This window comes from Juglans regia, chromosome 8 (genome assembly GCF_001411555.2).
Source record: "Juglans regia cultivar Chandler chromosome 8, Walnut 2.0, whole genome shotgun sequence".
Lineage (NCBI taxonomy): Eukaryota > Viridiplantae > Streptophyta > Magnoliopsida > Fagales > Juglandaceae > Juglans > Juglans regia.
In genome coordinates, this window is record NC_049908.1 from 26,885,496 (window position 1) to 26,896,874 (window position 11,379).

An 11,379-nucleotide genomic window follows, 5' to 3' on the forward strand; every position below is an offset into this window, starting at 1 on the left:
AAAACATAAATTGAATAAACAAAGGAGAAAGACTCAGATAGAGCCATCTTAACATTTATAGTACGGGTGGGTGGATCTACAGCTGTAGTTGGGAGCTCCGGCGGCTCCTATAGTACATTTTATCTATATTTTTTTTATATATATTTTCTTAACACTTCTAAATATTTTTTTAAAAATTCAAAATATTATTAAAAAAATATTTCTTTAATTGTTAAATAAACAAATTCCCGACCGGAGCTCCAATGGAGAAGAGTAACGTTATTCTTTATTTTTTTATACATATATTTTTTTTTATATTTTTTAAAAAATTTACAGCATTATTAAAAAAATTATTTAATTATTAAGTAAAAAAATAAAAAAAAATCTCAACCTCGAAGCACATACAGCTGAGTGCATTTCAACTTCAAGGCCCCCACAATTGACAAAAAGGCTCAATTTCCATTCGGTGTTTCTCAATTCAAGGGAAAAAAAATACAAAAATATGTTTTGCCTCAGTAGGACTCACCACAACTAACAATTATTTTATTTCGAAAGTAAGTCTATTTTGCTTAAACGGTTATTAAAAACCTTAAGCGGCAATTATCCGGACGAGAGCCGCTCGAGCGAGAGGCATAGGTCTCGAGCGCTTCATAGAGCGACGACTCAATTGTCTAAGTGAGTTTCTATTTTTTTTTTTCCCATCTCGCATTACATGTATTTTTTTACTATTAATTAAATAATTTGTAAATAAATAATAAAATAAAATGTGGATATGATACTGTTGTAATTTTTTTGATAATTTTTTTGTTTTGCTTTTATAAATTGGGAGTAAGAAATTTTTTTTTATAGTGCTCAAAATATTTTGTTTTTATTTTGTTGTAATTTTTGTACATGCATTAAAGGAATTTATGTTTGATTTATGTTATTTATTGATAAATGATTTAATAAATTAATTATTCAATCGTTACAACAACTTTTCAATTATTGGTGAGTCTCATACATTTTCCAACTTTTCATAAATAATACTAAACTCATTTTAACATTTAAATATATTGAAATTCATCTTTGACGGCCCACATTACTCACTCTATTATCTCAACTCAATTCACTATTATTCATAAAAAAAAATTCAACTAAGCTTAGCTTCACATCCGAACACAGCTCATTATTCTCTCTGTACTGGTCCACTGGATGGCACCAAAGAAATTTGAAATATACCAAAATGAGAAAATAATTATGGAATGGACCTCTCAATCCGTCTTAGTTCTTTTGAAACATCAATCATGGTTGGCCTAAACTCTGGATTCGAATCTCTGCATATCAGGGCAAGCTGCAGTGAGGCTTGCAATTGCTGCTCCAGACCAGCTTCTCCTTCCCCTGCCTGGATTTCAGATTCGACAATCTTCTTTACATTAACGTTTTCTTTTCTGAAGTCTACGAAGTTCTCAAAACCAGAAGCTGCTTGGCGTAGATCCATGAAAGTTTTTCCAGTTACAAGCTCCAACAGAAGCGTTCCAAAGCTAAAGACATCGCTTTTTTCCGTCACAACGCCCGTAGCAACATACTGGGGGCATACGAACCTGATAGTCCCAATAACTTCATCTTTCACCTCAAATTCACCCTCTGGGATTTCAACAGAAACTGAAAAATCAGATAGTTTGGGAATGTCACGTTGGTCAAAGAAGATGTTTCTTGGATGTATATCCCTATGAATAATGGGTCTGGAGAAGGCTGTGTGGAGATATGCAATAGCATGAGCAATCTCCCTTGCAACCTTTAGCCTGCACTTCCATGGCATAGGTCGAGCTTGTGGTTGAGAGGGATAAATTCGATCGGAAAGGGTTCCATTTGCAGCAGATTCGTAGACTAAAACGAGAGATGGAGTCTCGAGACAGCATCCTATGAGCTTAAGAACATTCTTGTGAGGGCACATCTTTGCACAGATAACCAAATCAGTGAAGGGAAAGTCCAGTTCATTTGCGTATTTAATCTTTCTGTACTTCTTAACGGAAAGGAGTCTGCCTTCGAGAGACCCATTGTACCATTGATACGACCCAACCTCGTGAAAAAGAAGGTGAGGATCGTAGTTGTTCGTGGCCTTCAGGAGCTCTTCGATGGAGAAGTTACGGATGGGAATACACCTGCTATTACAAGAGGCAATTAACTTCTCCAGTAATACGCTTCCATTCTCCACAAATGCCTTCTCTCTCTCTTTTTTTCCGAGCATTCTCTCTTAATAAATGATCTCTCCGTCTCTCTCTCTGTGTTTGTGGATTCTGCAGGGTTGGAGATATGGTCTTAACCTTAAATCCCTTTCCCATGCCATATTCATCAAGGTAGAGGGAGATTAGTTTCGTCGAAAGTAGAGGGAAATTTCGTGGAAATTTTGTAGAAACTTCTTCATCATTGCCATTTGGGAATCTTTATTAGACTTCTTTACCAGAGGGTTGCTTATTCTGCAAGTCAGCGGCCATTTGATTGGCAATTTGTTCTGCGCGTAAAGTCCTTTTCTAATTTTCCAAAGTTATTGGGCCCATTGACTTTGGCGGATTGAGTGGGAGATGTGATCTCTTTGTTCCAAACAAAATGCCGAGCTGGCTTTGTATTCAGCAATCTCGAGGATTTGATTCTATAATTTTTGTTATCTCTATAATTTCATATATTTTAGGTCGTTGTTATTTAAATAATTGGAAAAGGAAGTCATTTGAAATAGATACAATAATTGGAAAAGGAAGTCATTTGACCCAGCAAATGGGGCGGTGAATAGTTGGGTAGTGTTCCCCGTGTCTCGAAGATTGCGAGATCAACAGTTGGGTCCTGAAATCTCGTATAAGAAATGCCGTTGTTAAGCTAACCACGCTGGCTATATCCGAGCAGCAAAACTTAATACCAAATACGTTTAAAGAAAGCAAACCGAAACAAATAAATTAGACCCATTTGAGTTAAAAATAAAACTGCTTGCTGCTTTGAAAACTCAAAAACTCAAGGAAAAAAAAAATCTGAAGAAAATGTTGGGGCAAAATCTTTTGAAAACAAATATTATTTTCTAAAAACTTAACCCTCACTAATTTTGGCTTTTATAAAAAAGCAAATTTGTTGAGAGATTTATTCCTTTGATGGAAAAAATCTATTAATTCATTGTGATAGTACTACTATATTTAGTAGAGTACAAAACCGTTATTATAACTGTAAATCCAGATAAAAAATACAGTACTGTGAGATTTCTTTACTGATGGTGTTATTAATGTGGATCCGCTAACAAAACTTTGACAAGAAAAATGATCTGAAATACATCGAGGGGAATGAGATTAAAATCCATAATTCAAGAGCCATGTATGAGGATACCCAACCCGGGACTAGAGATTCTGAGAACTGGGTTCAATAGAAAAAATGAATCATATGATGGTCGTAAGAAATATACTATTTATTTTATTTCTCATTCCTATGATGTGAGTGCATTTATCCTGTAATGTTGTGGAGGATGAGTTTTTGAAAGAAACTCTTAATGAAATTCTGTAGCTCTTATGAGTAGGGTGTAATTATTACAAGAACACCATTGATAGATTTCACCTATGTGAGTGTGAGAGTGGGGCCGCTCTCTATGAGACTTGGAGTTATTCTCAAATACACTCATGAAATCAGGATGAGCACAATGCCATAATGTACTGGCTAATAAAGTTTACGTCAACACCTGGATTTTTATGTGTGAATAATAATTTTTTATTTCTCCTAAGCAGTCATAGTTCAAGTCTGAGATCACTATTGACTCTAGAGTAAAAGTTGTTATTTCACTAAGTGAGGGTTCAATGTAGAGCACACCTTCATGATGCATAATAATTCTTCTTGATCTGTAAGTATCTCTCTCATATTATTATTCATATTATTTTAAAAAATAGTGGGAGAATGTTAGTATTTTTTAAAATAATTATTAGAATTTATGAGATTTATTGCTTTAACGGTTTTAAACTTGCTTTTATTCTCTTGATTTGCCAGTAGCGGAACGGAGAGAGTTAAGTGATCATACCGTTTTGGTTTTCAAGAAGCTTTATTGCTTGAACGGTTTCTTCAATGTTTCTTAACGGGCTTGTAGCCGTTAATATTGGCTTATTTAGTAAATGTTATTTCCGTTTACGTCCTTTAAGTTTTGCGTCACTTTTTTGTCTAATACACTTTATATATATATATATTTGGGAAGTCTTGCGGTGGATACTTGTGTAGAATATTTGACAAAAAAGTGTGATAAACAAAAATATACTTAGTGAGTATATATTTTTGATGGTATTTTCAGATAAAAGAAATGTGTTCTTTTGAGTGGAGCTTTAGACTCAACCACTTGTGAAGAGTAGGCTTGAGTCATATGACGATCAGTTGGGCTGTTGTATCCTGGAAGAGTCAAGTCAAGAAGATTTCTGCTGTACTGGTTAATTTGAGATTTTGTACACTGCAGATGGCTTGAATCTCTTCAAAGAGAGCAATATTTCTGTGCCTCAGTCCAAACTGATTTTGTCTTAATTTTTATTTTAATTGTAATTTTTATTATATTATTGTGTATTTCACTAACAATTGCAAATGATCACAAATTATACTATGAAAGAGTAGCTTTTGTTAATGAAAGAAGATGAAAGGTAGTTAACGCCAATACATCTTTCACTTATATAGAACCAGCTTGCAGTATCAACTTTATATTAAATAAATCTCTTATAATATGTGGGCCTTACTATAAGAGATGTGTATTATTGGTCGTGCCTGGGTAGCATTCTCTTCATGAGTTCCTCAAACCCTAATCAATTTTTTAAAATTAAATTATTCATATTATGGTACCTCTATTGCGTATATATCATCCACAATAATTTCAAAAATTAAAGATTATTTTAAAATAATTGTTAGAATAATCATACCACAAAGTAGACCACAAGCTCTGGTTTTTAATAACTTGTTTCTTAAATTAGATTGTAATAGTAGCTTTATCCCTATGATTGCATTATATTTATCATAAATGATATTTACGTACAGGATGTGTGAGTCTCACGCACTTCTTTCAACAAAATCAAGTAAATTTGGAATACACATAAAAAAAACTATTTTTTTAATAATAGACTCTACGTATTTTCAAATAGAGTGTGCGAGGCTTTCATACTCTAGAACTATATATAACATTACTCTTTATTTCTAAATGTTATTAGTTTATTTTTATTATCTTTAAATGAAGCATACATGGAGAGGATTACTTTTGAAATTTAAGATGATTGGAGTTCAAAATCAAATAGCTCTATTTGGGATTCTTGACGTCATTATGAAAATTACTAACAACAAATAAAGGAGTTGGGTTAGAATTGAAAACAGTTCGCAATTCCAGAGTTGCTTGTTAGAAGAACTGGCCCAATCTGGACAAAATCTTTAGGCCAGATCTTGAGTTCAATTAATCTAACTAGGCCTAGAGCCCATCACCAACCCAATCCGTTGAGTAGCCCGTAAAGCTCTTACCTCTCTTGGAACAGATTGATATCCACTGTATTAGTGAGAACTCGCCCTTTCGCAATTTTTGGCATCCAATTAACAATGTGATTTACTTCTAAAAATAAAAGCCATGTTAGCAACAATAGTGTGAGGGGGACCCTTCCGGAGAGTAGCCCAGGCCCAAAGAGATCAAGTTGTGGAGGCCCTAGGCCCCTTAGAGGAACCCTAAAGTAGACCAAGAGCCCAAGCCAGGAAGCCATGTTTCGATCCCACGACTCGCCTGCCCATACAGAAAGGCCTTGGCATGGGGCTCGACTCGGTCAAGGAACCAACTATAAGGCAATGATCACTTGGGTCCTGGGTGGACTGCCAAGCCTTGCAATAGAGCAATAGAGTATGTAGCGGAAAACTGCAACAAGCACAGGCAGCTGAGTGTGTTCGATCGTGGGCGCGCTAGGCTAGAGACACGCCGCATTCAATGCATGTCTGGGAGCCCAACACTCAATGACCTATTGCCAAAGGTGCCATAGGACAACACAACCACAGCCTGACATACTGGCACAGCAGGAGGGTGGTGGCAGGTCTCACTAGAGCACAGCCTGACATTCCACGATCTCCCTCGAAAGTCAAGTCCAAGTCAGGTATAAATACAGCCATCCCTCTCAGGGGAAGGCTTTCTGAACTCTTTGACTACTTGACTCACTTAGCTTTCTTCATCATATTCTCTACTGACTTTGGCATGACCCCATACGTCACAGGAACCAATTCTTCTTCTTAGCTGCAAGTCTTGAGAGTTTGGCTATCGTGGTACTGCTTGAGCTGCGAAATAAGGCATCAACAAATAAATTGAGAAATAAGAAAATTTTGGTTATTGTCTAATATTATATGTTTCTAGAATTTTGGTCCTTTTCTCATATCGATATTTTTCCATTGTTTCAGCTTGCTTTCCATGAAATTTGATTTTTTAAGGTTTGTCATATTGCTGACACATGTTCTTTTCTGTATATATATAAGCAACCACAATATATGGTACTCTACATGGATTGGGGCTTTTAAATATAGCACCTTACAACCATAGGATGATAGTTAAAAACATGCTCAACACCAAAACCTAGAGCTACATATATATGATCAGCTGATCTATTAAATTTACATTACAAATCAGAACGAGCACCAGTTACCAAGGAAAACGCTATCTTTGGCAATTAGCTAAGACATTTCAAGTGGTTGCAAAGTATCCTTCTTGCTAACTATGCCTTTTTGTAGTGCATGATCTCTTTCACTGACCCGGTCATGGGCTATAAATCTTGCGTCTCCTGCAAATTAAGAATAAAATCATAAAAGTATAGAGCATTTCGAGTATCGTAAGAATTTTTTGAAAGGTTTTTTTCTTGGAGTATACCACCCGTATCACTTAAACTGAATGATTTGATTTGTAAAATTCAATTTTTAAAATTTATCTTTTAAATTAAATTATAACTTATAATAACTTCACTAGAAATCATGAGCATGACATTGTGGGGCAAAATGTTGGCAAGATTCTCCATCATGATCCATCCCATCATTAATTTATGTGGTAATGGGCTTATGAAATCACTACAACAAATTGGATCTTTTCCGGCACCACCATTCGCCGCAAATAGCACCATATTTCGCTGCAAATACAATTTAGCATGATTCGTCGCAATTGTTGACTCATTTAAAATATTACACAGCGAAACCAAAATATCGACGCAAAAAAGATTTATTTGCGGCAAAAAAATTCACCGCACATATTGTTAAGTACACTGCAAATATTATTGGGATCCCAGTGTAATATCGCTGCGAATAAGTTATTGCAGCGTTTCGCCTCGTCGCTAATACGCCGAAAGTCGCCACAAAATATTCCCACTCATTTGCAGCGTGTTAAGGAATCGCCGTAATAAAGATTTCTCGTGTCCCATTAAATCGCCGTGATTATGACTAACGGCTGTTAATTTCATCGCAATAGACCCACACACCGTCTCCAAGTTTGCCGTGAATGGTTCAATGGGGCGAATATTTTTTCACTGCGACAAGTTTTCGCCGCTAAAAAGCTTTTTTGCTGCGAAAGCTTTTCGCCGCCAAAATCCTGAATTTCATTTTTACTCTTTCACGACCAGATTTCTTCGGTGCAAAAAAATTTTGTGTTTTGAAATTTTAGTCACAGCGAACTGGAAATCGCCACGAATGTGTTTTTGACCCTGCTACCAAACCAGTATATAAAATGCATCATTTTTTTAGGGCACCTAATTTCCTACTCTAACTCATTTACAATATTACCAAATAGTACTTTAATCCAATGCTAGACCATAATAGCATATATATAAATTAAATTCAAGTTTCCATCCAATACATCAATACATTAGTACATCAGCCAGCCTTTAAGGTTACTACTATACACTGGCATATGGTGCATTAATTGAAGGCAATTGAGTACTACAAATGGGAGTAGGTAATCATGTCTCTTACAAGCTTTAAAGTACAGAAACATCCACAATACAAATGTCCATCCAGTTAAAACGAATATGAAAACAAATGGTGGGTGCAGTTAATCCGCAACTTCGCACATCGATCATTGATAAGCCAGACCTAGTGATTGAGCAGCAAACACTCCAGCTGTCTGGAACAGTGTTATCACCCAAATATACACTGCCTTCTACATGAGCTGTGCAAAAGAAATATCCAACATTCGCAAATCTCCAAAGTGACAATTTTTCTTAATATAAGTTGCACACGAACATTAATAGCAGAAATTTCTAAACCTTTTTTTATATTCTAAGCCAAAAGATCTAGGAAAATAAATCATGTACTTGAACCATGATGAATTCTAGCTAGCTATCTAATAGTAATGTCCAACATTTGATATGTAACTAATAAACTCTAATTTATCTTAACGGATATCAGTAGGGTATATATTTTTAATCTAACTAAAAAACGTATTGAACATGATTTATATATCAATAAGGTTAGGGGTATAACCGGTCTGGTCCGGTTTTGGACAAAATCTAGGACTGAACCGATATGTACCGGTTTTGCATTTTTCAAAACCGATTACGTCCCGATTTCCCTCCTAAACCGGTACCTCCTGTTTTACCGGTTTTCGGTCCAGTTTTTCGATTTTTTTAAATATAAAAAATATATAATAAAATGTTACTTCTTATGATAAAATGTTATTAATAATTTAATATATATATTATGTTTAAAACATATGATCAATTAAATTTTCATCTTTAAAAGTAAACTTTCATTTTATAAATTATAACAACATTATCTTATATATAATTTTATTAATAACATATGATCAAAAAAATTACAAATGTTCATATTTAAAATTAACATTTTATGTTATAATTTATAAATTATAAAATAAAATTATTTCATATATGATATATAACTATATATTATATATATAAATTTAATATATAATTATATATTATATATATATATTTTGTATAATATATAAAATTAATTTTTATATATATATTCTTTTCCAACCGGTCCGGTCCAGTCCCGAAAACTACGGAACGGAAACCGGTTCCTATTTTATGAAAATCGGCTGGATCCGGTCCGGTTTTCGTTCTGTAGTTTCCGGGACCGGACCGGATCCAGCCGGTTTTCATAAAATAGAAATCGGTTCCTGACCGGACCGCTCAAAACAGGACCAACCGGTCTGGTTCAGTCCGGTCCGGACCAATTTTTCGGTTTAAATTTACACCCCTAAATAAGATATATATTTTTAACTTATATATACGCATTCCTACTGATCATGATCTGTATGAAACTAGCTATAAAAACCCATAATTTTCAAATAGTGGAACATTATATTTGCATACCATAATATCGAAAAACATCATCATCATCAACAATTAGCATCTAATTAAAGAGGAGTCGAAAGTTCGGAAACATGGAACCAAGTATCGGGATAAAGAAAAAACCCATTAATGTATGCCAATTAATTGTTGGGTACACTTGTTGTCGCATCCCTCACCACCAGCTGTTGGTGCCAAACACCTATGAATCACTCTCTCACAAACCAGTGAAAACTTGTTTTCCTGCATCTTCACAATGTTTACTGTCAAACAGGTTGCAATATTTAGACCTTCAATACTTGGAATATGTATATATGCAAGTAAAAACCAAACACAGTTAATTACTTCTTCACAACCAACGTACAAACACAATAAATCTTAACTAGATGTTCAAGTTATTAAATAGGTATCAAGAGACCTATGCACCAACTGAGGTTAGTTGTTCGTGAATAAAACTACCAGTTGCTGGCTTGACATGCAATCCTTGAAAGAAATTTACTGAGATAGTAATCCACATAAAAATATCACACATCAAATGCATTTGATTTATAAAGTGACCTGCCGGTAGCTAATTATATTAAGAAACTCACTAGCAGGACAAATCTATCAATAAGTAGTTCTACAAGAATTAATAAGCCATACAATTCCTTAAATTGATGTAGGCCCTTCTACAAGGTACCCTTGTGCAACAAAAAGAATAAATATATCAAGGCTCTACAGGTATCTCTGTCACCCATACAAGTCTTATCAACCTTTCCTTGCGCAAAATGATATTTTCAGTTCACCATCAAGTGCAGTTCCATTTCATACACCTCATTACAACATTTTTAATAGCATTACCAATTGAAAAGAAGAGGAGCATAAATATATCATCAGTACCTTTCATGTTAAAAACATAAGATGTGTACCAGACAAAATTTGGTAAGAACTCCAGCAGAGCCAAAAGTTACCTGACCCTTCCTAGATATCACACAACGAGAATCACCAGCATTTGCAACAAGAAGTTCATTGTTTCTAATGATTGCAACACAGGCTGTTCTCCCAGAAGTTGGTCCAGCAAAATTAGAATGAGGTCCCTGGTGACAATGGATGCATTTAAACCCAAGGAATATGGTTAAATCAGATTCGGAAAATCTCAAATTCCATTTACTGAGAAACCAAGTTACAGATTGATCCAATCATTTTTCTGATTTTAAAACCCATTTCCTAAAAAATCAGTAAACATATTACTGCAATTGTTTGATTAAGATGATTGCCCTAGAGAATTTCCACTTTTCTTCCAAAAAATATATGATTTTCAAGTTCAAATGAAAGGAAAGATGAAATATTCTGCACCAATTAGTCTCAAATGAAATTAACAATCTTCATAAGCCTGTTTAAGTTGTACATATTAAACGCACACCACCACCTTTCCTTGACAAAACATAAGACAAGCACGTACCATCTCATTCATACCATGTACAAAACATAAGACAAGCATAAGACAAAAAATTGTAGCATGTACCATCACGACATAACATGCACGAGGAAGAAGATTATTATTTTCTAGGACACGTATTGGTCTCTGCCATAAGCCGACCCCTCCCATTCATACCATGTACATACATCGTGTGAATTAGCCTGTACAACAAGCAATCAAATGTTGGTAAGCATGCCACTACACCCATTCGTAAGTATAGTAAAGGCGGTGGCGTAGATACTTACATGTTTAATCATGTGCAGTGAGGCCTAACATCATCTCATAAAGTTTGTACATATTATTAAATACGTATTTAAGAATATATCTTGGGCCAAAACATATACTTTCCAAACCTAGCTTGCTCCCACAAAACATTTACATATAACATCACATTGGATAATATGGACAAGCCAAAACTTTAAATCATAAACATGTTAAATATTAGATTTCAAAATAAAAACAAATTGAAAGTACTTTTCAGCTTTTAATATTGTTGAGATAAGGTTTTGAAAAAAATTAAATTATGATTTTCTTATAAAATATTTGCTAGTCTATATTGAGAAAGAATGTGATAATTAATGATATATATTTGTTAAAAAAATATTGAGATCAATTGACATATAAAATGTTTTTATTTTTATTTTACATTCAAAC

The 11,379-nt window shown here is 34.4% G+C and overlaps 1 protein-coding gene and 1 long non-coding RNA gene across 2 annotated transcripts; both read right to left on the minus strand.

Annotated features, from left to right (window-relative positions):
• Window positions 1-910: 910 nt before the first annotated feature.
• LOC109022029 (non-functional pseudokinase ZRK2-like) lies at window positions 911-2,382 on the minus strand. The gene has a single exon (XM_019004807.2). It carries the CDS (start codon window positions 2,204-2,206, stop codon window positions 1,214-1,216), a length of 993 nt encoding a protein of 330 aa, XP_018860352.1. The 5' UTR covers window positions 2,207-2,382; the 3' UTR covers window positions 911-1,213.
• A 2,168-nt stretch (window positions 2,383-4,550) lies between these two features.
• Window positions 4,551-10,310, minus strand: LOC109022036. The gene is made up of 3 exons (XR_002001165.2): window positions 10,217-10,310; window positions 8,108-8,110; window positions 4,551-4,564 (listed from the first exon to the last, which is right to left on the minus strand). It is a non-coding gene; the product is annotated as an uncharacterized LOC109022036 (long non-coding RNA).
• Window positions 10,311-11,379: the final 1,069 nt, after the last annotated feature.

Bases quoted from the DNA above. Each gene is read 5' to 3' on its own strand.
- LOC109022029 (XM_019004807.2), bottom strand. From the start codon at position 2,206: ATGCTCGGAAAAAAAGAGAGAGAGAAGGCATTTGTGGAGAATGGAAGC.